At 41.3% G+C, this 25087-nt stretch overlaps 2 protein-coding genes and 2 non-coding genes across 7 annotated transcripts; 2 read left to right on the top strand and 2 right to left on the bottom strand.

Annotated features, from left to right (window-relative positions):
- The first annotated feature begins 867 nt into the window (after nucleotides 1-867).
- LOC100649069 (low-density lipoprotein receptor-related protein 2) lies at nucleotides 868-17861 on the top strand. 2 transcript variants are annotated; one of them, XM_048410295.1, is made up of 9 exons: nucleotides 868-1147; nucleotides 10328-11368; nucleotides 14463-14706; nucleotides 15289-15745; nucleotides 15864-15991; nucleotides 16295-16414; nucleotides 16720-16731; nucleotides 16999-17194; nucleotides 17611-17861. In XM_048410295.1, exons 2-9 carry the CDS (start codon nucleotides 10328-10330, stop codon nucleotides 17705-17707), a joined length of 2295 nt encoding a protein of 764 aa, XP_048266252.1. In that variant the 5' UTR covers nucleotides 868-1147; the 3' UTR covers nucleotides 17708-17861. The 2 variants fall into 2 exon arrangements, with proteins under 2 accessions (XP_048266252.1, XP_048266254.1); XM_048410297.1 differs by lacking the exons at nucleotides 868-1147; nucleotides 10328-11368 and adding exons at nucleotides 12960-13757; nucleotides 14319-14375.
- Nucleotides 5068-5138, bottom strand: TRNAA-UGC. Its single transcript has one exon. It is a non-coding gene; the product is annotated as a tRNA-Ala (tRNA).
- LOC125386052 lies at nucleotides 12024-12185 on the top strand. Its single transcript, XR_007225882.1, has one exon. It is a non-coding gene; the product is annotated as a U1 spliceosomal RNA (small nuclear RNA).
- A 10-nt stretch (nucleotides 17862-17871) lies between the features above and the next one.
- LOC100650855 (serrate RNA effector molecule homolog) lies at nucleotides 17872-24728 on the bottom strand. Of its 3 annotated transcripts, none has more exons than XM_012314349.3 (16): nucleotides 24569-24728; nucleotides 24048-24186; nucleotides 23661-23939; nucleotides 23235-23429; nucleotides 22075-22141; nucleotides 21751-21998; nucleotides 21505-21677; nucleotides 21294-21425; nucleotides 20991-21235; nucleotides 20776-20916; nucleotides 20442-20690; nucleotides 20192-20362; nucleotides 19847-20109; nucleotides 19476-19751; nucleotides 19241-19363; nucleotides 17872-18434 (listed from the first exon to the last, which is right to left on the bottom strand). In XM_012314349.3, exons 2-16 carry the CDS (start codon nucleotides 24167-24169, stop codon nucleotides 18356-18358), a joined length of 2763 nt encoding a protein of 920 aa, XP_012169739.2. In that variant the 5' UTR covers nucleotides 24170-24186; nucleotides 24569-24728; the 3' UTR covers nucleotides 17872-18355. The 3 variants fall into 3 exon arrangements, with proteins under 3 accessions (XP_012169739.2, XP_012169741.2, XP_012169740.2); XM_012314351.3 differs by having other exon boundaries at nucleotides 20463-20690; XM_012314350.3 differs by lacking the exon at nucleotides 17872-18434 and adding an exon at nucleotides 18618-19057.
- Nucleotides 24729-25087: the final 359 nt, after the last annotated feature.

The following is a 25087-nucleotide window of genomic DNA, read 5'->3' as shown; positions in this document are numbered from 1 at the left end:
GTGTATTTTTTGTTGGAAAAAGCTTAATATTCTCTACGTTTTTAATTTATAAACATTGTAGTAGCAATAAGTCACAATGATTCATAAATAGCACGATAATAATTAATAGAAGAAAATCATGTAAATTTATTTCAAAGTGCAAGCTGTGTAAAAATGCGTTTCTGCTATGGACTATGGTTATCGGTAATCAAAAAAAATTTTAATTATTTTAATCATTTATAATGGTTATTTGTAATCAGAACACTTAAAAATTTATATTTAATTTTTTGATAAATTTCTTTAGAATCATCTGTCTTCCGTTTAAACAAAAGTTACCTTTTCGTCAATGACTTTATTTATAAAAATTTTAGAAGTAACTATTATTTTTGATTCCTGCATCCCGCGAAAGGGTTGCCACCCCCTTATCATTTTCATGTCACATGCGACATTATCGATTCACTACACACGAATCCGTCGGTGCACGATTACATACCTCCAATCGGTAACTCGTTATCTCGATAATCTTTAAACATTTTGATAATTTGGAATTTAATTAAAATTTTCGACGTTTGAACACGTTTATATACAAATTTGAATCTAAGTTTCGCAACTTAGCAAGAAAAAGATGGCTAAAGTGATTGTTGTCGAAAAAATATTAGTTAAAGTCTTCGGTTAATCGATAGAAAAGTCATTTGATAATTTGACACGGAAAATTTTTAAAATACAAATACATGTGTATCGATAAATTATTCTTCGATTTGTTAAGTTGTTACGTGTAAAAAATTCTGCAAACCTGATTGGTTATCGAAACGAATGGCTGAGTGATGATTGGTTACTATGGCTTGTATACCTGACAACCATAGGACTAGCAGGCTAGCATATCGCATCGCGCGTCATTCACAGTGCGCGCGGCATTTGGTGCGTAAGCGTCGATGCGTGGTAAGTGCGCGCTGAGTACGGCTACACGTTGTCGGAGTGGAGAACGCGCGTGGGATCAACATGTGACGTTTTATGGATGTGAACAGTAACGATGATCGACGAGTTACCGATCGATTAGCCCAGTGGATTCGAAACTTCGTCAAAGTATTTAGAATATGCTGCCTTGTCTTTATCCTCTCCACTGAGAGATCACTTTCGGGGAATATGAGATTACCGTAACAAACCAAAGGTGAATACAAACAGTTTTATATAGCGATAGATTGAATTCCATGACAGTGGCATTCGTTAAAAAGCGTTTTTACTTACCGAAAATGTTTATGTCACATGTTTCAACGATGCAAAGTAAATACGAAACGTCGAAACGTTCAATAATTGTATTCGTTCATTCTCTCGTTTCATTCATTCGACAAAGTGTGCGTTGCCAATTCATATTTTACTCAGTACATTAATCTCGTCGTACTTCCGGGAAATAACACGACTGTACAGTTCCTGCTATTGGAAAGAATTGTTAAACAGAGGAAAGTTGCTTATGCTACCTTGACGATAGATAGATTTATATTTCCTCGTTTCCAAACATCGCTGAATCATTCAGAAATGTTTATACTTTATTCGATATGTTTTCCCGGCGAACGATTATTTTCTCCGTTTGTGCATGCGGCTGTTCGCAAACTAGCACGGCTTATGCATATTGTATGCGCATTCGCGTATAGTATCACTAGCAGCAGGAGGATTTAGTTCGTCCCGAGTGCTTTAAACACACGTATGATCGAGTTTCCCGCGTTTCTTTGTTTCCTTATTTCATATCCCTCGAAAACGATTCGGGTCCGATTTTACTACCTCTAACAACCCAGAAATCGGTTGCAAAGGACAAGACCTAACCTTCAAAAAAATGGTATATTTTCTTGTTGACAAAAACGAGTGGTCGATCGTTTAGTTAAATCGTAACATGGAACACAGATATAGGACGGTATCTCGGTCTCACGATCTCCGTTCGTTGAATTGACTGGTCGACCGTTTCGCTAGTCGAGTCGTAAACGCAAAAATTCGATCTAAGCGTAAATTGCGTCACGCTTCATTCTGCACAAAGCTAACCGCGATGTAACGTCGAATCGATCGTTACAGTACGATAAGGGATTACAGTTAGCTTTTGTCGTAGTCGAGGACTTGACAGCGATCGCGCAGTAGTTGGTGATCGTCTTCTCGAACAAAGAAGTTCGTTCATTGTTGGGAACGGCGTACACTCGAGCGTTTCGAGTACATCGGACGAGCACCGTGCACTCGTAGCCTGAACGCCTCGTTAACATTCCACGTTAATTCGCCTTTGGAAATTCACACGAGTCAACTGGAATTAAAAAGTCGCAGAGTATTTGGAACATCGAAAAATTACGTTTCGAAAGATTTCCCGAAGCGTTAAGTTCTCGCGGTCCACGATATTTACGAACTTTCGTTGCAGTTAGTCCGCGCTGATTTTGTCAGTCACCATCGTCAAGTCGGTATAGTACAGTATTTCGCTACTTCAATATTTTAGCAGCAAACTTATACAATAACATTTGTACGTATATGGCTGGATATACAGTCTGGGATAAAAATGTAAGTGAACAGGTAGTGAAAATAGGTATCAACGAAGTTTCGTTACACACGCCTTGTTTATATAAAAATATAAATAATAATTACAGTTACTTACTAAATAATCTGTGCAGTATAAGAATTTATGTAATAATACTAGTACTAGTTTGGATTAAACTTCGTTGATACGTACTTCCACTATGAACACCTGTCCTACTAATTTTTGTCTCCGACTGTATACACATTATATGTTACACCATGTTCCACTATTACATATGAAGCCTAATGTCGACTGGACATAGGGCCTCGATAGGATTAGGAAAGTATCGCGAATAGAAAAACGATATGAAAGATAAAAGCGAAAACAACGCCGTGTATCCCGTTTCCGCTGGGAGTCAGCCGAACCACCACGAACTTTTCCTGGATTTGGCTCACCGACGCCAACCTATTTATACCGCGTCAGTTGTAACTGCTTGCGATATACCCGCCTAACTCGGTTGAAAGTTCATCTAGCCACATCGAATATCTAGCGATATTGAATCGAAAGACCACGCGAGTCTCGTTGTTTCGCTTTGCGTTTGCCGATGCGACGGACCAGCGGCATCGCTGAAGGAGGAGTGGCTTGTCGGTTAGGATAACACGGTTAGGATTCGATAGGTTTAAATGAAGAAAAATTGGGCGAACGGAACGGGTGCAGGCATAGTCGGTGTACGAGTCAGCATTGCGTGGGTGCCGAGCCGCGTACGCGTACGCGCCAGGTGTAAATAAAAGCGAACGCGTAACCCTCGCCTCGGTTAGCGAAGCGCGGCCGAGCGGAACGTTTTCTTTCGTCCCATTGTCAGCTGGTCGTCTCTCTTTTCTTCTTTCCCTTCTCTCCTCTTCTTTTTTTCTTCTTTTCTTTTACCCTGCTACTATGCACGCCCGACATTCTCGAACCCATTGGCCATTACCCTAAGAATCCTTCTCGTCAACTCTAATGTTGACGCATGCTCCTCGACAACCGAGGAAAACTCGTGGATCTCACTTTCTATTCTCTCGGCGAATTCCTTTGTCCGAGCAATGCATACGCAAATCCCATGCGTGGCTTTAAACAAGAGAAGCGTCTCCGGCGCTAAATCAGTCTATTCGCATCTTCACGATTAGCGTCGCCGAAATAGATTACGCACCTTGTAGTCATCGTGCATCGCGTGATAAGAGATCATGTGGTTCGCAAAGAAGTACCGCCGAACGAATTATCTTGCGATCACCGAGTATGAGGTAAGGTCGGGAAGCAGTGCTGTCTCTGTGCGGCCAATTCAGCTTTAGTCGCTCGTACTCGGTGTATTTATATCTTTGGCTGCGATCAAAACAGCTTCCTGCTGGTGTCACGGCGAATCGGGTAACCTCGTGAAACGCTTCGAACATGGAAGAATCTGGAGTCTATCGAAATTTAGTTGCATCAGTTCGCAATCGTTATTTTTCAGAAACGTTCTTCTTGCGCTATTTGCCGTGGAAATGCACCTAGTTTATAGTTTACGGATAAAGGCGGATCGAAAGGTTGAAATCGTAGCGTCGTTAGAAACTCAGGTCTGGAAGCGCTTGCTAATTGGCGTGATAATCTTGGCTCATTCTCTAGTCTTCGTGCAAGAACGAAGATATCAGGCGATTCCGTCACGAAACCTATCCTTCTTCCGTCTCGACCTCGTCCTCGTAGTTGTCGTAATCGTTATTAACGCAACGATAATTTCAATTTGCTCGTTACGCCTTCGAATCGCACCGTTTCATAGTCGAACTCAATTTCATTTGTTCGATAACCGATGGTAAACGTGGAATTGGCAATGTAGTCGGTCGCTGTCGACTCAAACGAGTTTTCTAAGGGACGGTGCAAGGTTCGGCAAGGTTTCGAACGAATCGAGACTCGGGTACCGCGTTTCTACGTTCCGCGAAGATTTCTTCGGGATGGTCGGAAATGGGGGTAGGGTCAGCTATGAATTTGATGATTTATTCGCGTTGCTCGTGGCAAAGGGAGTCGAGGAAGAAAAGATACGATACTCATGGCTGTGTTGGTATATACAGAGATCCAGAGTTGGCTATTATAGCCGACTGGATAAATTACGACTGTGTGCATGCCAGTGACGTGCAGTCATCGGCCAACTCTCACCGCCAATATCCTCTAGCTTTCGACCCTATACTTACCGGATAATCGACGCGTTGTACAGCACTTATTAGGGGTGTAATAAGCCGAGCCTCCAACTGTTCGCATGCTCGTTGGTTTTAAACGGAATCTTAATTCGACGAGAGAATAAAATAGCTTTGACATGGCTGCCGACTCAACGAGATAAAAATAATCGTTAATAATAATAAACTGGTATCGACTTCCTCTCCTTCGAACAGGCTTGCTCTTAATTTTCCTTCGAAACGTAACGTATTATATAATTCCTTTGTACCACGGCACATTGCCGACCATTCATTTCCTAGTTGAAAAGCAATTAATTTAGCGGCGAACGATATAGCCTGTGGCTTCCAGTACGATATGGTCGAATCGAGGGCAAGCATAATACCACCGTATAAAACCAATAAATATAACAGAAGCGAGAAAAAAGTTGGAGATGCCGGGGATCGAACCCGGGCCTTTCACATGCAAAGCGAACGCTCTACCACTGAGCTACATCCCCTATCGAGAAGGGTTGCGAGATGGTCGTGAGAAGGGGTGTGATACAGACTATACGAAGTTGGAATCATAGTACTCGCTTCCCGTACAAAATCATGTACGGTTTCATGACGCAATGATTTAATTAACGGCGCGTCTGGTTTCGCGATGCCTGGCTGTCAAACCGATAATTTAGATTTAGACGAAGGCTGCGGACCACCGTGTAAATCAGTTTCAACCACGTTCCAACCATTAATAACTTGATTGCGATTTAAACGCAAACCGTTCGAACCGCATCGTTGCGAACCACAAATCTTGCAATTACGAAGCCACGTCACGAATAATTTTGAAATTTCCTCGGAGAGAATGGGGCGACATGTGATAGGATGGGGAAACGCGCAGACGCGAACTGAATGAAATGCGCGCGAAAGAATTTCGGTTCATTAAGAACGTTCCAGTTTCCGTGGATAGGATATCGCAACTGTCCACGTAATCGATGCGTCGAATGCGTTGTTATCGAACGCATTAACATATCGGGTCGCTGGTTTTTCTGTGTTCGTTAGTCGTTGCGTATTTTCACGTGTTTCACCGTTTCCCACGCAGTTCAGCTACGATGATTCACCAAAGAGGCGTTTGTTCTTTCGTTTTTCTCCCTTCTAGCTTCTCCTTTCTCGCTACGGTGGTTACGATGGTTGCATGGCGAACGGAAAAACATAGCGGTTGCCTCCGCGGAGGGATGCTTCGTATTTCGCGGAGGAGCTTTGATATCTAACGGTGGTTCGTCCAATCGACGTCTACGAATTGGTGAAGCAAATACGAAGACAGGCGGGATAATAAGCGAGCAACGAAACGTATAATTAATAGTCGTGATCTGGTGCCGCAGAAACGGGCTTATCTATGTCGTAATTCCTTCTTGAAAAATCTGAACGAATCGTGGCTGTACGATGTCTGCCTCGTTCTCGCATAATGCAGCATTGATGCTTCCTCGTTATCGCGTTACACGAGAATGGAACAACAACGAGGAATCGGGACGAGTGTCACCGAGTAACGCCGAGTGTCGTTGCCAAAGAATCTGCCGCGATGATTCCAAGGAGTGTATCCCATTGGTTGGCAGTGCCTTCTTCCATTCTTTCGAACGCGATCCTCGGATGATCGGTTCCAACATCGTTCGTCCTCTTTGATTTTCCTCTTTCTTTCTCTTTTTTCGTGTTCCTCACCGTGACGACTTCGTTCGCAGTTACCCTTGGTACGACACGGAGCGTTTAACATTCTGCCCTACCAGGTTTCTTTATCTTCGTTCGCGAAAGGCACGCTGTCCGTTCCACTTTCTATCCGTTAGCGGCTATTCGTCGGTTACGTGTAAAATATCCTTAACATCCGCTCCTCGTAGAAAGAATTCGAAACGAATGCGGGAAAATACGCGGCAGGTCGCGGTTCGTCATAGCGATCCTTTCCTTGAAGAATTCAAGTTTGGATTGCGTGGAAATGCTAATAGCGCAAAACAGGTCACGATTACATCGATAGCCGTTGGCGCTTTCGATCGCGAAACAGCTCGCTGGTATAGCGGCCGATTCAGCGCGATGCATTCGTTCGGAATATCCTCGATCATCGGTCGCAATCGACAACGTAACCTGCGACGTTGATCGGTGCGTAACGTTCGCCCACGGTGCACAGCTCGTGCATCGACATATGGCACCGCACGTGCGGCCAAACAACCGGTCTTCTCGGTCGAACAATTTCCGAGCTGCTGCCCGATTCCATTATTTCTTCCGACGCGGTACGCTCTGTCTGGATCGTCCAACGATCGTTCTTTTCGTTCCAAGACCATAATACACGCAACTTTTCCAATGCGATCTTTTGCGAAATTCCCGTATTACTTTACGTCCGTGATTTTCAAGCGGCGCATCGTGCCTCCAGAATTTTTAAAACATGCGATACCCGATTATGTACTTAGGGGCACTGATCCCTTCTCCTTTAGATTGTCAAATAAAAACAACGATAGTCATTCGGTGTGAATGTCCTGTCGCGAACCAAATATGTATAATACATTTTTTAGTGCCTCGTAGAATTTTAGTAATTAGATTATGTGTGTTACGAGATGAAAAAGGTTGCAGATAGCTGCACTGCTTCGACGACGTGGAAAGGACCCTCGACGCCGTATTTACGAGCAAATGATCGCACGCGTCTTCGCAACGTGACTAATTGTGGCTACCCTGCAGAACGACACACGTGCAGTCTCGTGCGCTTTCATTCCCGATTGTCTACGCGCGAACCTAACTGTCGAAATCGGGTCTCGATTAATCATCGACCGAACCAATTACGGCACACGCTGAAGTGGAACGAATTCATCGAGGAACCAGCATCTTTTACTGGTTTCCGAGACCTCCACTTACTAACGCGAAGACGACTCCTTTATTTCGAGTTTTCTTTTCCTTTTCTTTCCGTGTGTAAAGAGAGCGGAAAATGCCTCGCGTATTCGGTAGAATCGGTATCGTTGATCGCCGGAAGGAACCGAAGCGCAAAGGGGTTTGGCGCCAGCTGTGCCTCAACCCTTTGCAGATCCGTACGTTCGTTAATTGGTTAACCTCTAATTGAGCGCACGATGAACAGAACGGTGCAACGTAAGAAGAGAGGGCAGCCTTAGAAGCGTAGATGAGAACTAATTAGCTACCGGTCGGCTCGACTGACCGATTGACGCCTTTGCTCCTTCCTCCCTTTCTCTTCTTTTGTTCCTCTTCATCGGGCAAAAACGGTTAAACATTCCACCCCTTCGTTGACCTTAGTCGTATCGTTTAAACAGAAATCGATACGTGGATCTTAAATGGCATCATCGTGTATTATTTACTCATTCGTTCATTTACTTACGGGATAAATTGTTTAGTACAAAAATATATAACGTATGGGAAAGGTATACGTATATATATCCAAAAAAAAGAAGGAGAGGAAAAGACACGGTATATATAGAAATTTAAGCACGAGCTAAGAATAAATGATTATGGTATACGCCCTAAGGTGTATCGAACCATCATATTTGGCAGCAAGTCCTGAAAATTATCTGCAGGTAGAAGAATTTCCTCTCCTTATGGAGCGAGAATCGTACGTCGGATGTAGGAAATTTAATAAAAAGTAACTCGTCAAAGGTCATTTCGAAGAACGCGCGAAAGAAAAAAGGTAACGGTTCGTCCTTCTTGTCGTAGAATTTTTTTCTCGCGTTTGTGAACGCGGTTCCGCGTGATAGGAACTCGAGTCATCCTCGCGTTCGCTGAACATCGGAGATTCTTTTCGCGGCATTCGATGACTCGAAGGAAAACGCGTTTTCCTTTTGTTAACGCGTAACCGGCTGTACGCGATCCTGTTAGGCACGAGCAATGCGTCACCATGGACACACCGTTGACTCACGATCTGAGTCGATAGATACACGGAATTAGCCGTGGATTCCGGCGTTTGATTCCGTCCCTAATAAGAAAACCGGAGATTAACTGTGTCGATTCGCAGAGGCGTCGTAACTACAACCGAATTGTCGATCGGTCGATCTTCCTTGGGAGTCTCGGTTTGCCGCTTCCTGATTTTATTGCCTCCCGCTACATTCGTCACACCGATTCGAACATTTCCTTTCACTCGCGATACCATCGCCAGATTCTTTATAGGTTGTGTTTCATGGGAAGTTGCCGCGTGGAGAAGAATGCGTCGAAATTGGTCCGGTAAAAGCAGGGCAATGAAAGGCATCATCGAGTCGAGTGGAGTCGGGTCGAGATGAGAACGATACGGTATGCGTTCGCGGATGGAACGATCGTAGAAGATCCACCGAAGATCCACGAGGTCGATGACGTCAGGAGCTTGACGGGATCAATCGGAGAGTCAAGTCGCGATAATTGCGACAATCGTCGGGATGCTCCCCAACGAGACGCTTAATTCCGCTCCCTCGTTCGTCGCAACTCTCTTTCTCCGCGTGACGCTTTCGCCGTTCAATTTACGGCCCCTCGCGCTATTTACTTAACTTCGAAGATTGCTGATCGTTAATTGTCGCTCCAAACGTACTGCCTACAGTTTCCCCCGTGATCGAACGTCTGCGTTTCGTAATTTGTCCGAAAAAAAAATCTACCCATCGATACACGATGTCGAGGAAATGAATCATGGATTATTTTGAAGACGGAGAAAACAGTGTTCGAAACTGGAAAGCGGTGCGAAGCAACGAAGGGACGACGAAGGGTCGCGACGAAATATATACGGCGATAGCGAAAAGAAAGTTTAGAATTGCAACTTGCGTATGAGTATTAGTAATTTTACACTAGATACTTTTCATCGGTATTAGTAAAAATCGCCTGTTTACATATATTCCTATATCGCGTTTATTCGTTGCCCTTGTAAAATAGAATTCTGTGTTCTAAAATTACAATAAAATAATATGCTTTAATGACAATTGGTCGCGATACCGACGCAATTCAACGATCGTGAGGAGGTTTCTTTATCCTCATTCGATGAACGAAAAATTCGATGGACAAGTGGTCAGCTGGTTTCCCCAAGCGAGCTATCCGGTGGAAAAAATGGAGCAGCGCGCGACGCGGTGCTCATCGAGGACACGATAATTGGCGAACGCAGGGTCAACACGACCCACGAAACATTTCATTAACTCTGGACACGGCGTCCTTTCGTAGATAGTACGAATTGTCACGAATCGATCAACCTATTCGTCGAAACCAAACGAGTAAATCAGTTAATAATATTCATGATAGGACGACGCGCGTGATCGAACTTGCAAATCGAAAGTCCATCGTATATCGACTCGCTGATATCGTCTAAAGCTATATCCTCACTGAAGCAACAACGAGGAACTTTCCGTTACCTGAATGTTTCTTGAAAATGTTGCTGGTCGTTGTGCAACATTACGCGTTCCATGTTCTTTCACATCTCTGTTGCCAGTAAAAAAAGTTGTTGCTTATTACCTGTTTCCGTCCGGAGCGGCAAAGAAGAAAGAAAAATAAAAAAGCACGCAGCAACAGATTACGACAGAAATGAACGTCCCTGAAAATCGGCACAAAACCCAAATATTCCTTCGATTGCGTTGCTTCAGTGAGCACAAAATGTTTCCACAAGTTGATATTTGTTGGGCACTACATATTTCGAACATGCAGCAACAATAGGCAACAAAAAGTTCTTCGTTGTTGCTTCAATGAAGGCGCAGGTTAACAGTATTCGTCTTTTTTTCCTATGTAGATGGAGAACCAAGGTTTCGAGGAGGAGCACCAGCAGCCAAGAAGCGAAGAAACGCCGATATCTTCGCGAGAGTTTCGCCACGATTCGCATACGTTCTCGTTCGATACGTCTGGAAACGAGCTATCGCCCGATGACCCGGTGTCGAACGCGGATGGCCATGTGTACGAGGACATTCTGCCCGGTGTAGAGAATCCCTCGAAGCATTCCGGAGTTATGATCGGCCAAGATCAAGCAATTCGGCGACCTTTGAACGCGATCGAATACGTCTGCAAAAGCCCTACAACGAGATCATTGGATAGAGAAGAGATCGCTGGAACTTTCCGTCGTAATTTAACGTTACCGTTTCGACGTGGCACCGGGTTGGATTCTTCCCTCGGTAGCTGCTCCATTCGTGGGACGAATGGAAAGAGAATCGACGGTCGTCGAGAGGATACGGAAGTTGCGACGTGGAATGCCGATATCGTCGCCTTCACCGACGACGCTTTCTCGTCTCGAGCGCAGTCTATCACGCTTCAATCCGAATGCAGACCCAGTAAAAAGCGCAGGAAGAAGGATTGCAAACATTGTCGAAGCAAAGCTGCCGCGTCTAGCAATGACCAACACCACCAAGTCGCTGACAAAGAGAGCGGAACGATTCTGAGAAAAAACAGGAACAACGAGCAACAACAGCGTCTGCAAATATCGGGTTCGAACGATTCGCAAACTATCCTCGATCCACGCAATTTCACCATGCTACCTGTGTGCTGCCCGAACAGGAAGCCGGACGAGTTCGCGATGCCGGCTACCAATTCACCCTCGGTATTCACGATTTCTGAGAAAGTCGGCGGATCCCCAGCGAGCACGGTGAAGCTGATCAGAAACGAGCGAAGCGGATGCGCGAATCTCGTCGATTTGGCGGAGATCAACGAGGACAACGCTTTGATCGGCTCGGGAAAGAACCGGCCGGGTATGAGAGTGAACTCCATATATTCGCAGGATCGTTGGTACGCCAAGGGGGCGTCGATGCTTTTCACTGACGCCAAGGAACACGGTTCGTTTCAGGTGAGTGTCGTTCGAAACCATTTGAGTCGTTCATTTGTCAAATTAATTAACTCCGCAGAACAAGAAGTGGAGAAAATTACAGTAGCTACAATAAATATTTGCACAATATTGTATCAATTATAACATTTATGTGCCACTTAATTAGATCCAAATGTATCAAATTTCGTATCATTTATTAACTTTACGACTACTACTACAAAAATTTAATACGACGAGTACCTGATAAAATGACGTTCCAGTGGAAAATTAGGAAAATACTTTTTGTAGGCACTGCACATAAGATAAACATTAATCAAATATTTTGGTAGTAAAATTTAAAATATTTAAAAAAGGTGGAGTTATATATAACCACTTTGGTCTACAAACCATTCACTTGTCAACGCCTTCGATATTAATCTTCGGAAATCTACATATTCGCGCCTCCAGATTATGGGAATTTTAAACTTATTTCGATTAATGCGAGATATCGATTTCGTTTACGCGCGCGGATAAGTTGAGCACCATTGCCAGCAGTACGGAATTAGGTTGAGAACCATTGCCTCGATGCACGGCTTAAAATTCGACTGGCCACTAGATGGCGACCAGAAGTAGCAGTTTCTCGCTTGCGATCTCGATCGTTAGTTGGGATAAATCGGGATTTGAAGCAAAGGAAATCATACTTACCTGGCGCAGAGGTTACCGTGATCAAGAAGGCGGTTCCTCCAGGGCGAGGCTTTTCCATTGCACTACGGTTAGGCTGACCCTTGCGAATACCCCTAATGTGGGTATCTCGGGCGTATAATTTTTGATAGTCGGGACTGCGTTCGCGCTGTCCCGGTAATAACATTTGAGAAACTCAATAGGTCTTTTTCAAAAATTTCAGGGAAAGTAATTTTCAGAGGAAGTCCTTTTCACAAAAATACCTTTCAGAATTCTTTTTCAAAAAATGTCTAGTAAATAATTGTAATAATAGTGCAAGAAAAGAATAAATTTTCCCTTTGAGAAAAATTTTTCTATGCTTCTTTATACATTATGTAAAACAGTTTTTGCGAATCTCAGATGACTACTTTGTTTAGCCACTCATATATCGCTGTATTATTTGGTAGAGATTTATATACCTAGGAGTGAAAGAAGTAGTACCCCAAGCAGACATAAGTTTCATAATCCAGTATAAATATGTATTTATTAATTTTGCGTAACGAATGAGTGAAAACGATTCTCCTTCTCGACGATCCTTATTGTGTTGATGCTGTTTTTCAACTGCAAGATTAATTCGTTAGTTCATTAACGTTAAAAACACAGAGATCGTGATTATGTAAATACACCTGTTACTTGTATACCTATTGTACGTAAACCCTACCTCCATCCGTACATGTTTAGTACATGGATACCCGTGCACTATCTCATGTGTATTTAAATAGGCGTGTATTAACATATCTGTATTTTAATTAATGCGATTTTTAGTACATAGATATTTAAGAAATCTGAAAGATTGCGAAATTAATAAAAGGTTTAGAGTATTTCAATATATTTACTGAAATAATGTGGGGAAAAATCCCAAGGGTCAAAATACGGATACATTAATATACGTGCATTTAGATACGCCTGTATTTAAACAACATATATGAAACAATGCACGGGTACCCATGTACTGAAAGATACGCAGGTTGAGGTACGGGAAATAACGGGTCGAAAGGGAAGAAAAAGGGGAGAGAAGACTTTGCGCACAACGAATTTCTATCTGTCGACAAGCGTCGATGATTGTTCACGGCTAAAATGCGGAGCGCATTTTGAATCTTTCGTTCGTTATTCCCTTCACATCGTATCGGAACCGTGAGTCATTCATGTGCGTAATTTGAAACCGAAACAGAATGAAAAATCGCGCGATTCACCATGGTCGAACGAAGCTCGGCTTTGATCGCACGATCGATGAAGTCTTTTGACTATTTCATTTGTATTCTAAACAGAGAAGCCACGCCATTCATGAAGGAAGTATCCCTCGTTGTTTTACGATATATCTATATATAGTTTGCAATCTCATGATTCGCATTCGTCATTTCTTTTCGCGTCCTTGCCCCGTGTTTCGAAGGAAAAAAGTCGTAATCTCGGTGTGACGTGCACGATTGCAACGTTAAATTGAAAAAAACACGCAGCGATTAGCTACTGCTCGATGTATATGTAGCTATCGAAAGGATTGGCAGACGCGGATCGCGTCGTATAAATAACTGGGAAATTTGACCTGTCGATGATCGCTTCCTCGACGAGACGAGAGTTCATTTTGCTTTCGGAGCGTCTGGCGCTTGTCCGCCCTAAACGAACAAAACGGAACGGAAGTGGAAAACGTCTATCTATAGCCAGACGCGATGATCGTTGGCCGGCAGGCAGCGTGTCGCTGCGTGGTGTACAAGTGGTGAGTCTTCCGTAAGCGAACGGGCAAAGGAAATCGACGCGACACGACACCTTCTCCCTCGTCGGACGTTGCGCTTCGAATCAACACGATATACGATCGAAGGATCGAGCATCGATCGCGGTGATTTTACCGGTGCTTGGAAAGAAAGCGGAATAAGGGTCGCGTTTAACGTAGACCGGTATCGAGGACGGTAATCAGTTGGACGCGGACCACTGCCTCGGAAGGCACGACATCCGCTTACGCTCCCTATTCTTAAACAGTCGACGTAATTCGCGACTCTTCGGTTTTGCCTCTATAAAAAAAAAAGATATAATACATAATATTGCAGATGTGGTTTGGTAGCGTCACGGTTATATTTAACGCGTCGAAGGTTGGCAAGGTAGAAAATGATATCCGTCCGAGAAAAATTGGTTCGAGTTAACGCGCGCGAGTGACTGTTGATCTTGTTGCGAAAAAATTCACTATAATCGGTATCTAGATTTTCTGTCACGCCTTCATTTGCTCTTGAGAAGCTCAAATACTATTGGAAAACAGATAAGCTATTATCAAATATATATCTAGCGAGGAGAACCGCGTGACCGGTTCGAAGAGAATGCAGTACCGATGGCTGAATTTGAGGTAAATCGCGAGCAACTTTATCTGGAAGATTTCGTAGTCGATATACACGATCGATAAATATCGAACGATTCGATCTTACTTTTTCAGAGGGCCTACTCCCTCCCAGTGCGAACGCAAACCCCGTCTTCCCAAAATCGCATTAACCTGCGACGAAGTGTCAGAGGAGAACCACCCCCGCATCCGGCCAGACTTCGAAAGCACAGACACGGCTGGACTCTGCATCTGGCGCATCCTCTCGAGGCTTCCGGGTGTACCAGGCCCCTCGTTCTTCTGCTGATCGTGTTGCTGCTACTTTTAGGAATAGGTGCTGTTGCTCTGTACATCGCGTTTGGTGAGTGGTACGCGATACTTACATGATATCCGTCATGTTAAAAGGCCGGATACAGACGAGCGTCTCTTTGATGCTGTGCCATATATCTTTCTTCGTTTTCCTAATTAAGAACAACAAAGACAGACATACGACGCAGCAGAAAGTAAGGTGAAAATATCGCAATCGCCCGTAGCCGGCTCAAGGAAACATGAAACGTTGAAACGCACGAACGATCGCGTTCACAGTGAACCGACGGAGACAAGCTACTAGCACTCGGCATCGAGATTTTATTTCACCGAGGAAAACGATCGTAGCGATCAAATGAATTTAACCACTGAAATAAGCGCTCGCGAGACATTTAGCGAGCACGTTATTATGCTCCATTATTATAAACCAACGATCGAGCCGAGACGCGACAACAGTAGATGAACGTTTATTTCTCGACTAAACGGATATTTTTAGTCGACAAGCGTCGATGTGAGATTCGCTCGTTCTTCGACCGTGGTCGTTGAAAATCCATTAAAAAGCTCTCGTTCGTCTTTGCTTCCTCCTTTTAATCGTCGTATCAGCCATAATCGTGGTAATGCAAAAACTGATTTTTAGCAGAACCCGAGAAGCTGCAAATCATCCAACAGTACCTAAAGTCGTCGACGAACGATTCATCGTCGAACGACGACGTGTTGGCCGCGGGAACGTTTCTACGTCGATCGAACAGCGAACAAGAACAGAACGACGCGTCGGCCGTGTCATCGACGACACCGATGCAGCCCTCGGCCACTAGCACCCTCGCTGCAAGTATTCTTTTAAATAGTAGCTCGTCATTTCCGGAGAGTCGCGCTCCGCTAGCGTCGGAAGCGGAAACGGAAGCTACGAGCCCGTCCAGCCTCAACTCTACCAGATACTGCGACGACTGTCTACCAGAGGAGGTTTGCGTTGCTCTCGTCGACGAGGAAGCACCGACTTGCAGAATCCCTCTCGATCCCAAAGATCCAACCGGATGTGCCGGCTTTTGTCTCATCAACAAACAAAAGTGTCATCGTCTTGATGTCGACGCGTTTAGGTAGGTAAATTGATCTAACACCTGTTTAATCACCTACTAATACACCTAATACACCTAATATACCTAATACACCTACATACGTATTTTTTTAAAATTCGCCTCGTCTCGATTTTAATAGGTGCGTCGAGATGGAACATTACTGTCTGGATGACGAGTGGACCTGCCTAAACACGCTGTGCATCCCTCTCGAGAAGCACTGCGACGGGCATATGAATTGTTACGACCATTCTGACGAGCACAATTGCAGTACGTACACGCATATAGCATATAACATTAGCCCCGTTTTCCGCGACTTAGGACGTTCCTTCTGTTATCGGCTTTACCCGGGGCTTTGTCGTAGTTTGCGAGGCTTCAGTTTATCCGTTTGTCGCGATATGGAATAATCTGACGGCGGTAAAAAAGCGACGCGCGTTGCACGCTCGATGATTTTGAAGGAACGTGAGCAGATCGAATATAAGTATTTAGACGATGCGTTCTCGTTAGGTAAACGGCGCGTTGCGTATGAGAAGATCGCGAACGATAAAACGCCTGCTACGTTTCTTGTTACAGACTGCGATCTGGAGACGCATTTTCAGTGCGGTAACGAGACTTCCTGCCTTCCACTGGAAAAGAGATGCGACGGCAAGATAGATTGCTGGGACGCGGCCGACGAGATTAATTGCACCTTAGGTAAGATATGCGCAACTACTCGTTGCGGTCACAAGAAGCGTACACCGCTGGTTCGCGAATTATCGACTCGTTGAAATAATTACCAACATATGTACATATTCTTTTCCATGTGACTCGTCATGGATAATCCTAGGATAATTCCCTTTGAGATTTTCTTACAAAGATAGTTCGTTGTTGGTTGAATTATTCGCGCACTTTCGGCTAACATGATTTCCCTATTCCTCCCTTTTTCTGTTACTATCGTTTCCTTTTTCTTTTTGGGTTAAGGTCTTTTTCAATTTCTTTTTTTCTGTTCTTCTTCGTAGGTCTTAATCTCGGTGGGTGTGAGTACATACTCGTTTATTTGATACGCATTCGATTTCCGCATGCGATACACAATTACCGCTAAATGCACCGCATGCTCTTTCACGCACACGCATAAGCACTACGATCCCTTTCTCATGGTACATACCACATACACAGCCTGCTTTTCACTATGGCAGAGCTTTCGAACGACATAAATTGCAATGTCGCCGCGTTTAATCGCTATACCTTGATGCGCTTCTAAAAGAATGGAAAATCGCATACGACGCTTGCTTGATTAGCACCACGGTCGCGTAATACGTCCGCAACAACGTTTCTTTTGATGCCAGCGTGTCCATCGGAAAACGAGTTCACGTGCAGCAACGGCCAGTGCATATTGAGAGCTCGCTTCTGCGATAGCCTGCCAGACTGCCTCGATGGATCTGACGAACCTCACGGGTGCCAAGGACGGTGCAATAAGCACGAATTTACGTGCCAGTAAGTTGATGATAATGTATCTGTATTCCGTTCAATGTGTAGAGTCAGTAGAGGTAAAGAGAACATCTGTGTGCTAAGCACGCGATGAATGCAACGGATTCCAAATGTTTACCATCCAGAATTCTAGGATTTACGTGAATAATTGTTAGAGCCCCCTTTGATTTCTCGGGTATGACATGCGCAATGACTGGACCGAAAGGCCGGACGAAGCTCGATTTCAAAAATTTTGTGTTACAGCAGATGGTTAATTACATAACATACAATGCGTCGATATCTTTTTCTCTAGTATCTAAAGGTTTTGAATACGATCGCTATCCTTATTGGCTCGGCTCATTAAACGGAGTATATAAATGCCTGACGTTATAATATTATATTTCTGTCTGTGTCACGCAACAATGGAATTGGCTTTCACGCAGAAACAATAGATGCATTACGAAGGGAATGAAGTGCAACGGAATCGACGATTGCGGCGATGGGACCGACGAGAGGCACTGTAAGGATCGATTCTCTTAACTTTACGTTTGCGTCTGTCGACTTTTTCTCGTCGCACTTACATGTCACGTTACAGTATTTTTATTACGAATTAATGTAATTAAATGTTGTACATAACTGTGCTGTATAGACATACAGTGGTACGGAATAAACAATTTATAAATAGAATACTTAATACCAGAGTGTAATTAGGAAACGATATACTTTATTATTGTATCATAGGACAGATTACAAATATTGATTTTTGCTATAGCTGATCTATCTTGTATGTTACTCCAATGGAACATTGTTGTCATTGAATTAAGGATAAAATATATTTCCTTAAATAAGATATACTAGTAGGTAGGAGATCTTTGCTTATTAAATGTGCATTTCTCTATTCATCAGTTGTGTTTATACACACATTAAAATCGTATATACGTAGGTATATTTTTGTATGTAAGTTGACTGTAACGTTTATATAAAGTCCTATGCATAGAGATATATAACTTATATATACATATATATGTGTATGTATAAGAAATATATATATGACATATATGACCTTATAGATTGTTATATACATATATAGATATATAGTACGCACATCCCGATATTGCTTTCATCAAACTCATCGATTCCAAACGCACGATTCCTTCGTTCCTTTGACCTTTCGTCTATCGAAGCAATTTAGAGAAATTCATCTGGTTCTCTTGGTGCATCGAGATCACGATAATGAATCACTGGTCGGAAGTCTCCTCCGCCGCCACTGTAACGTTTAATAAAAATTAATAGATTCTACTCTCAACAAGGTATTCGTTCCTTGCGGTGCGCTAAAGCTACGTGTAAATGTAGATTCTAAAATAATTAACGAGACAGCACACGACGACGTACGACCAACTGGACATAGGATTTGAACGGAAATGGGATATAAAATAAAAGCACACGTAAATACAAAGAAATAGTTTTATTTGCAACTCATCGGCTTATAAAAGTACAGCATCTGCCGATTCTGCTTCTCTTTTTATAAAGGAACATAAAGTAAAAGAACTTTTTTGTACTAAGGTACACGACATAATTATATTTTCTTTCTTTATGTACACGAATGGTCTAAGTTATTCCGTATCGAGAAAGCAAGAAGTGTGCTGATTTTGTAACACATTGCGTTAATTGGACGGTTCGCTCGATACTAAATATATACTCTGTGTTACATAATCCAGATATAGATCTGCTAGCACGAAAGTCTGATATCTTTCAGAATTTTTCTCATTGCTTTTACTTCTGTATAAAAAAATTCGAATGGTACTTGATAAAACTTAGAACATATCCATGTCTAGCTGGTCCAAATCATTATAACTAATAACAGGCCTCGAAGTTGAGTCCGGTGCAGCCCTGTAAAACAGCGTATCACCACGTTCAATATGGCGGAAAAGAATTTACGAAAACCACCACTTGATCGATTTTTCAAACAAGTCATTTACTCAAGTACCCAGAAGTTTTACTGCATTTCATCGTACTACAGGTTGTTTATACAAAGCCAGTGAATTGCGAAAAATTAAAACAAAAATATCTTACCGTCCTCGATTAAAGCCACCACGATTGGAACGCGGCATTCCGAACCCTCCGCCGAATCCTGCTCCGTAACTTGATCCGTATCCTCCCCTGCTGCTACCGTAACCACCGCCGTAACTTCCAAATCTTCACGATTAAATTAGCGGTAATTAGTATAAGAATCGTGTGTTATGATGAATTTGAATGTGAAAGGGAAGTACTGTTCTAGCAAAGTGATTTGAGCATATTTAACACTTACGTGCTACATCCATATGGAGTAAATCCTTCGCGTAAGCTCTCTCTCGGAGGTGCTTTATTTCCCGGGTGCTCGGGAAGCTGTGGTCTTTTTGGATCTCTTAAGTAGTTGTTAAAATATTCTGCTTCCGCCTTTACTTCTGCTACCTTTTCCGCATGCTTATTAAAAATATGTTTCCGAATAAAATCTGGTCCTTTGAACTTTTTCCCACTAAGTGGACATAACCATTTATCTTTTGATAGTTCTTGTGTATTGGCTTGAACGAACTTTTCGACTTCACTAATATCAAATATTAAAGAAATAATAGAGACAAAAGAGTTATCTAACAAATTTTTTTCAACATATTTTAAAAGAAACAAAAGAGAAAAGGATACGCTTCAGCATTTTTAGCACCCAGTTTATCGAACTCCTCTTGAGACAGCGTTGCAATTGGTTGCAAGAATGCTGTCATCTTGCTTTCAAAATTGCGACAGTATTCTGACAATTCGGTGCTAGTAACTTTAGCGGTAGGAGGAGATCCTCTAACGTGCATGATTCCACATCTATTTGGCATTTCGTCTTCATTTGGATATTCACAGTGATTATAATAATCAACTGAATGAACTACTCGCAAATAAAGAATCAATCTGTCCAAGACCTAAAAAAAAAAAAAAAAAAAAAGAAACCAGTACATCTCCATATCGTAATAAACGAATCTTTTTATACGGCTGACTTAATACCTTGATCAATGTCGGATCTCTTTCAATTGGACCGTCTCCGTCACCTCCCAATTGACCCTCTTCTTTGTCACCAGACATTCCTAATAATTCCTCTTCTTCGGCCGATGCCTCTTCTATCAGATAGTCGGTTATGTTCTTCAATACTGGATTTTTAGATGACAATCCAAATGCCTGTAGGAACATACGTCATGGTTTTTCAATAACGTCATTATAAGCACTAATCAAATGTGTAAATTAATTGCTGTCTTACGGCTTGCTCAACTTCATGTACATTTTGAATACTTTTATTTTCTTTGTTGTCGTCATCCTGTTTAACTGTATTATCATCTCTTTTTTCTTCATTCCACAAACCAACCCTGCTGTCCAAATTATGCACGATTTTAGCACTCAATTTGATATCATGCCTAACTATTTGTTTATGGGATGTTAAACCATTTACTGTGCGTATGCGACGCGAAAGATCTCGATTTACTATAGCTCCAAGTTCGCAGTCCCGCAACTGTAGAAATTATTCCATGTTGTTTCAATATTTTAATTTTTTTCCTTTATTCGCACGCGTGTATTTAAATTATTTATCAACATACCCGAATATTGTTTAAGCTCCAACATATCTCTTTTATATTTACTTGTCTTTCAAAAGACACCCAACCTCTTCTAAACCATCTTCTTTCTGGTTGAGGATCTGCTATAGCAACTCGCAAAAATCCAGGAAAACGTTTGCACATCTATTTAAATATATTCATAGATTTATCTAAAAAAATGTAACCTATGACATATACCACATATATTTATAACTAACCGCTTCAACTTCTGCCTTTGTTATCGTAGGTGCTAAATTACGGAGGAAGATACTACTAGTCTTATGTAAAGCTCTAGGTTCTTTTTCTTTATCTTCACTAGCTAGGTCGATTACTGCTTCTGGTTCCATAGCAGACTTTTTAGCTTCTGGCAAAGGTTCACTGTCTGTTTTAGCATCTCGATCGCCTTCTTTATTATCTTGTGCATCAGTATTTTCATTACTGACATCCATTTTTTCAGTCATATCTGGAACGAATTAAAGAGTAATGTACAATTTTTAAATAAGTATAACATTGAAACTTACGAGGATCTGCTTTTGGTGTATCGGGTTTGTTACTATCGCTACCAGAGGAACTACTACTGCTGCTACTGCTGCTGCTGCTGCTGTTACTATCAGTTCGTTTTCTCTTTTTGATATTAATTTCCTCTTGTTTGCCTACACAAAAGTAAAAAAGTTAGGAGATAATAGAAAAATAGTAAGTATTATTTTTGACTTAGTAAACAAAATCAAATACTTGTGCCATCCGCACTATCATCCTTTTTTGTTTCTTCTATATTCTCCTCTGACTTTTCAACTTCCTCTATCGAAATTTCGTCGTTTTCTACGCTTTTAATCTCAGAGTCTGTACTTTGACCATTTTTTAAATTTTTCTCTGTTTTCGAAGCTTCATCAACTTTATTCGTATCACTGTAAAGTATACAATAACGATTAATCCTTTAAACATTCCCCTATTCTTCTTTTAACAAATACCAATTCATACCTATTATCGCCTTTTTTCTCAGCTCCAATTTTGTTCTTCACGTCCTCTTTATCTTTGATCGTATCTTTAGTTATAATCATATTTGTTGGCTTTATGTCTAAAACTTGTAAATCTTCTTCTGTTCCACCTTCTAATTTAATAACTACCGCATCTAGCAAATGCAGCAAAGCATCAGCTTGATCTGCATCCACAGAAACTTTATCTATTTCTTTAATTTCAAGCATTTCCAGGAAGACTTCGACACGTTTCTGCAAAGAAAGATGGTAAGAATAATAGGTTCAATCGATCTCTTAGGGAAAATATTTTTAAATCGATAATTTATACCTTAAGAGCTGCCACCTGTTCTTCCTTTCTCTTCACTGATTCTTCTGGATGATACTTTATTTTGAACCTGGTAAATTGGTAGAAGAATATGATATTTCAGTCAATTTTGAAATAAATTTCTTGTAAATTAAAGCAAACAGACGTACAATTTGTGGATTTATCATTTATGTATATTCGAAAGAAAGTGCATTAGAATTAAGATAGTAGTTAGTTCTACTAAGTCCTCAATATAATTTTATAATGAAAATATTCATGTTCGTATAAGCACAGAGCGTGCTTTTAATCGATCATAAACATATTTACGTAATCGTGATAAATTTGTCGCAATAGGTGATGAATAAGATATAGCAGTAATTGTTACGTTTCCCATCCATATCTAGAGCGAATCATTCCTCGTAACTAAATATTATTATATCCTTTTCTTCGAGACAATTATTTATAAATTATCAGTTTTACTGTCAACATTGTCAGTTACAGAATGAAGCCTCACCTGTAGAGTCTGATATTTTTCAGTTTTCTTGTCGACTCAGAGGTCTATTGTAATGATAGCATATCTTTTGAATGTCAGAAATAATTAAACGGGTTTAGAACGCGGCCTATCGCGAGCATGTTTGGGCTTTGCGCGCCCAGCTCGCATCTTTGTTTAACTACCTAATAAACACCTCAATTCTTCTGCGATGCGCGAAACGCGAAATGCATAAAATATCGTACGTAAAAATAAACGAGCGAGGTGACCTGTGCCCAAGACATAAGGCGTTGCTGGCTGTACACTGTAGGGATAGACAGAGCTGGTCATATTGCTTGCAATTACTGATAAAATTGTGTCTGCAATTTAGCAAAAATTATAAAGCTACTACACCCTAACGCTCTTCTGTTCAACGTATGTATGCACTCTAGGCATACATACCCGAACAGAGTCTGATAATTTCATTAGGATTAAAAGATTACTTTCTACAGTGGGCATAACTTTCATGCAATGTGGATTTCAACGTCTTGTGGAAACATTGATTACAAGATTATTGTTTTAACAGAAATAACAATTAAGCCACTGTAGAAATTAATTATTTTTATATCCACATTTAAGTACGACTGAGCTTCACAATATACATATAAGGAATAATTTCGAGACCATTATTAGTGAATTAAAAAATGAAATATACCATTCTTCGTCCTTGTGTGCAACGAAGAATTCATTCAATTGTTGCCTTCTGAATTCCAATTTATATTCGTTATATCGTTTAATAGCTTCCTCGTCTGTAATCGAATCTTCTTGAGTTCCAAGAAACGCTTTGAAAGACATCATTGGTGGTTGAGTTTCAACATTGGAATTGCTGAAGTTACCAGCTACCTCTCGACTGCACAAAACATGAAACCATTTACAATTAGTCAAGAAATTTAAAACATTTAAACGCTACCTTAATCGGGCCAACAGTCTTGGAGTGAATCGACTCCTTTTTTGCATACTTATAATACAACCTCTTTTTTTCATGACAATGCTGTTTATAAACCAAGAACAAATTCATAAAGAAAAGAAACGGGAGAGAAAAAAGAAAATCTGCATTAAAAATAACATAAGAAACACAAACCTGTTACTGTTACTGTGGTTTCCATAGTGATGATTGCCATGGTGAGGAGGTGGATAATGGTCTGGTCCCCAGGAAGTTGCACCCCCTCCTCCACCTCCGTAATAATCATGTCCATATCTTGGACGATCGTCCCAATCTGTTCTCATTCTTTTCATTGGTGGTGCCATCTCCTGTGATCTGCCAGGACTATATCTATCACGTCCTCCACCTCCACCTCCACGGTACTCTCTGTAATCTGGACGCTGTCTAGGTCGACTAGACCATTCTCTAAAATAATTACTATCGTTAAAATTATAAGAGTCTGTTTATGCAAAAACAAAATAACTTATTTCCAATATGTTTTTATTTGTTAATATATATTTTAAAGCTTATCAGTTAGGTAGTTACCTATCCACCCAATCATCTCTTCTTCTGTCATCTCGTCGACCTTCTCTAGAATAAGATTCTGTTCTCTCCCCTCTAAATTTGTCTCTTCTTTTCCTATCGTATTCATCATCAGAATCAGCCATAATGCAAGGATTTAATGCTAAACAGACAAGATGCAAATAGCGTTTATAGAATTCTAATCCTTAACAAAGTAATACTTCCAGTATTTTCTGGGATCTAGAAGGGGTTATGGAGTAGGCAATTAGAACATACGTATTTTCCAGCACGTGATCCACAAACTTTTCAATCATTGTTTTATCGATACTATACTTGAAAGATGTATAAACTTTTGTGAACGTGTGTGTTGCAGAGCTATCAATTATTTACAATTTTTCGAACAAAATATTCGAACAACGCGCGAGTCTTGCTTGTAGAGTGTCCAAAGTATTTGCAGTTTGGCAATTTAATAAAACATAGTAATATCAAGAGAACATATACATAATATATCCGAATTAAAGAAACTAAATGGAAACAAAACTCACCCACTTAAAGTATATTGTAGAATGAAATTAAAATTCCAACACAAAGGATTTTCGCCACCCGTTACCGTGCGTCACCAAAGTACCTACCATACTGTATATGCATTGTGACGCAGGTACGGCGTCATAAGCGCCATTGTAATCGATACTGCACTCGCATATCGATAATTCTTTTGCTTGAGAGCCGCGAAATTCAAATAAGCTTTAATACGAATCGTATAATAACAGATATTTGCATGACTAGAATCACGTAAAAAATATTTGATACATTATACAGATCGTTCAATACAATTTTTAAATAGCATTAAATAGTATTTAAATATTACAATTTACATGGATAGTATTTAAATATTACAATTTACATTTAAAATCAATCATACGATTCTGAATCATCCCGAATCATACGAATCATACGATTATCCGAATTGAAAAATATTAAAGAGCTGAATGTCAGTGGTTTTCCCGTATTCCGATATAATCTCCTATCCGGAATATCGACATTTGATGAAACAAAGCGCGTGT

Source organism: Bombus terrestris, chromosome 11 (genome assembly GCF_910591885.1).
Source record: "Bombus terrestris chromosome 11, iyBomTerr1.2, whole genome shotgun sequence".
In the NCBI taxonomy this organism is placed as follows: Eukaryota; Metazoa; Arthropoda; class Insecta; order Hymenoptera; family Apidae; genus Bombus; species Bombus terrestris.
Note: the sequence above shows the minus strand (reverse complement) of the source record. Positions and strands in the feature narration are given on the sequence as shown.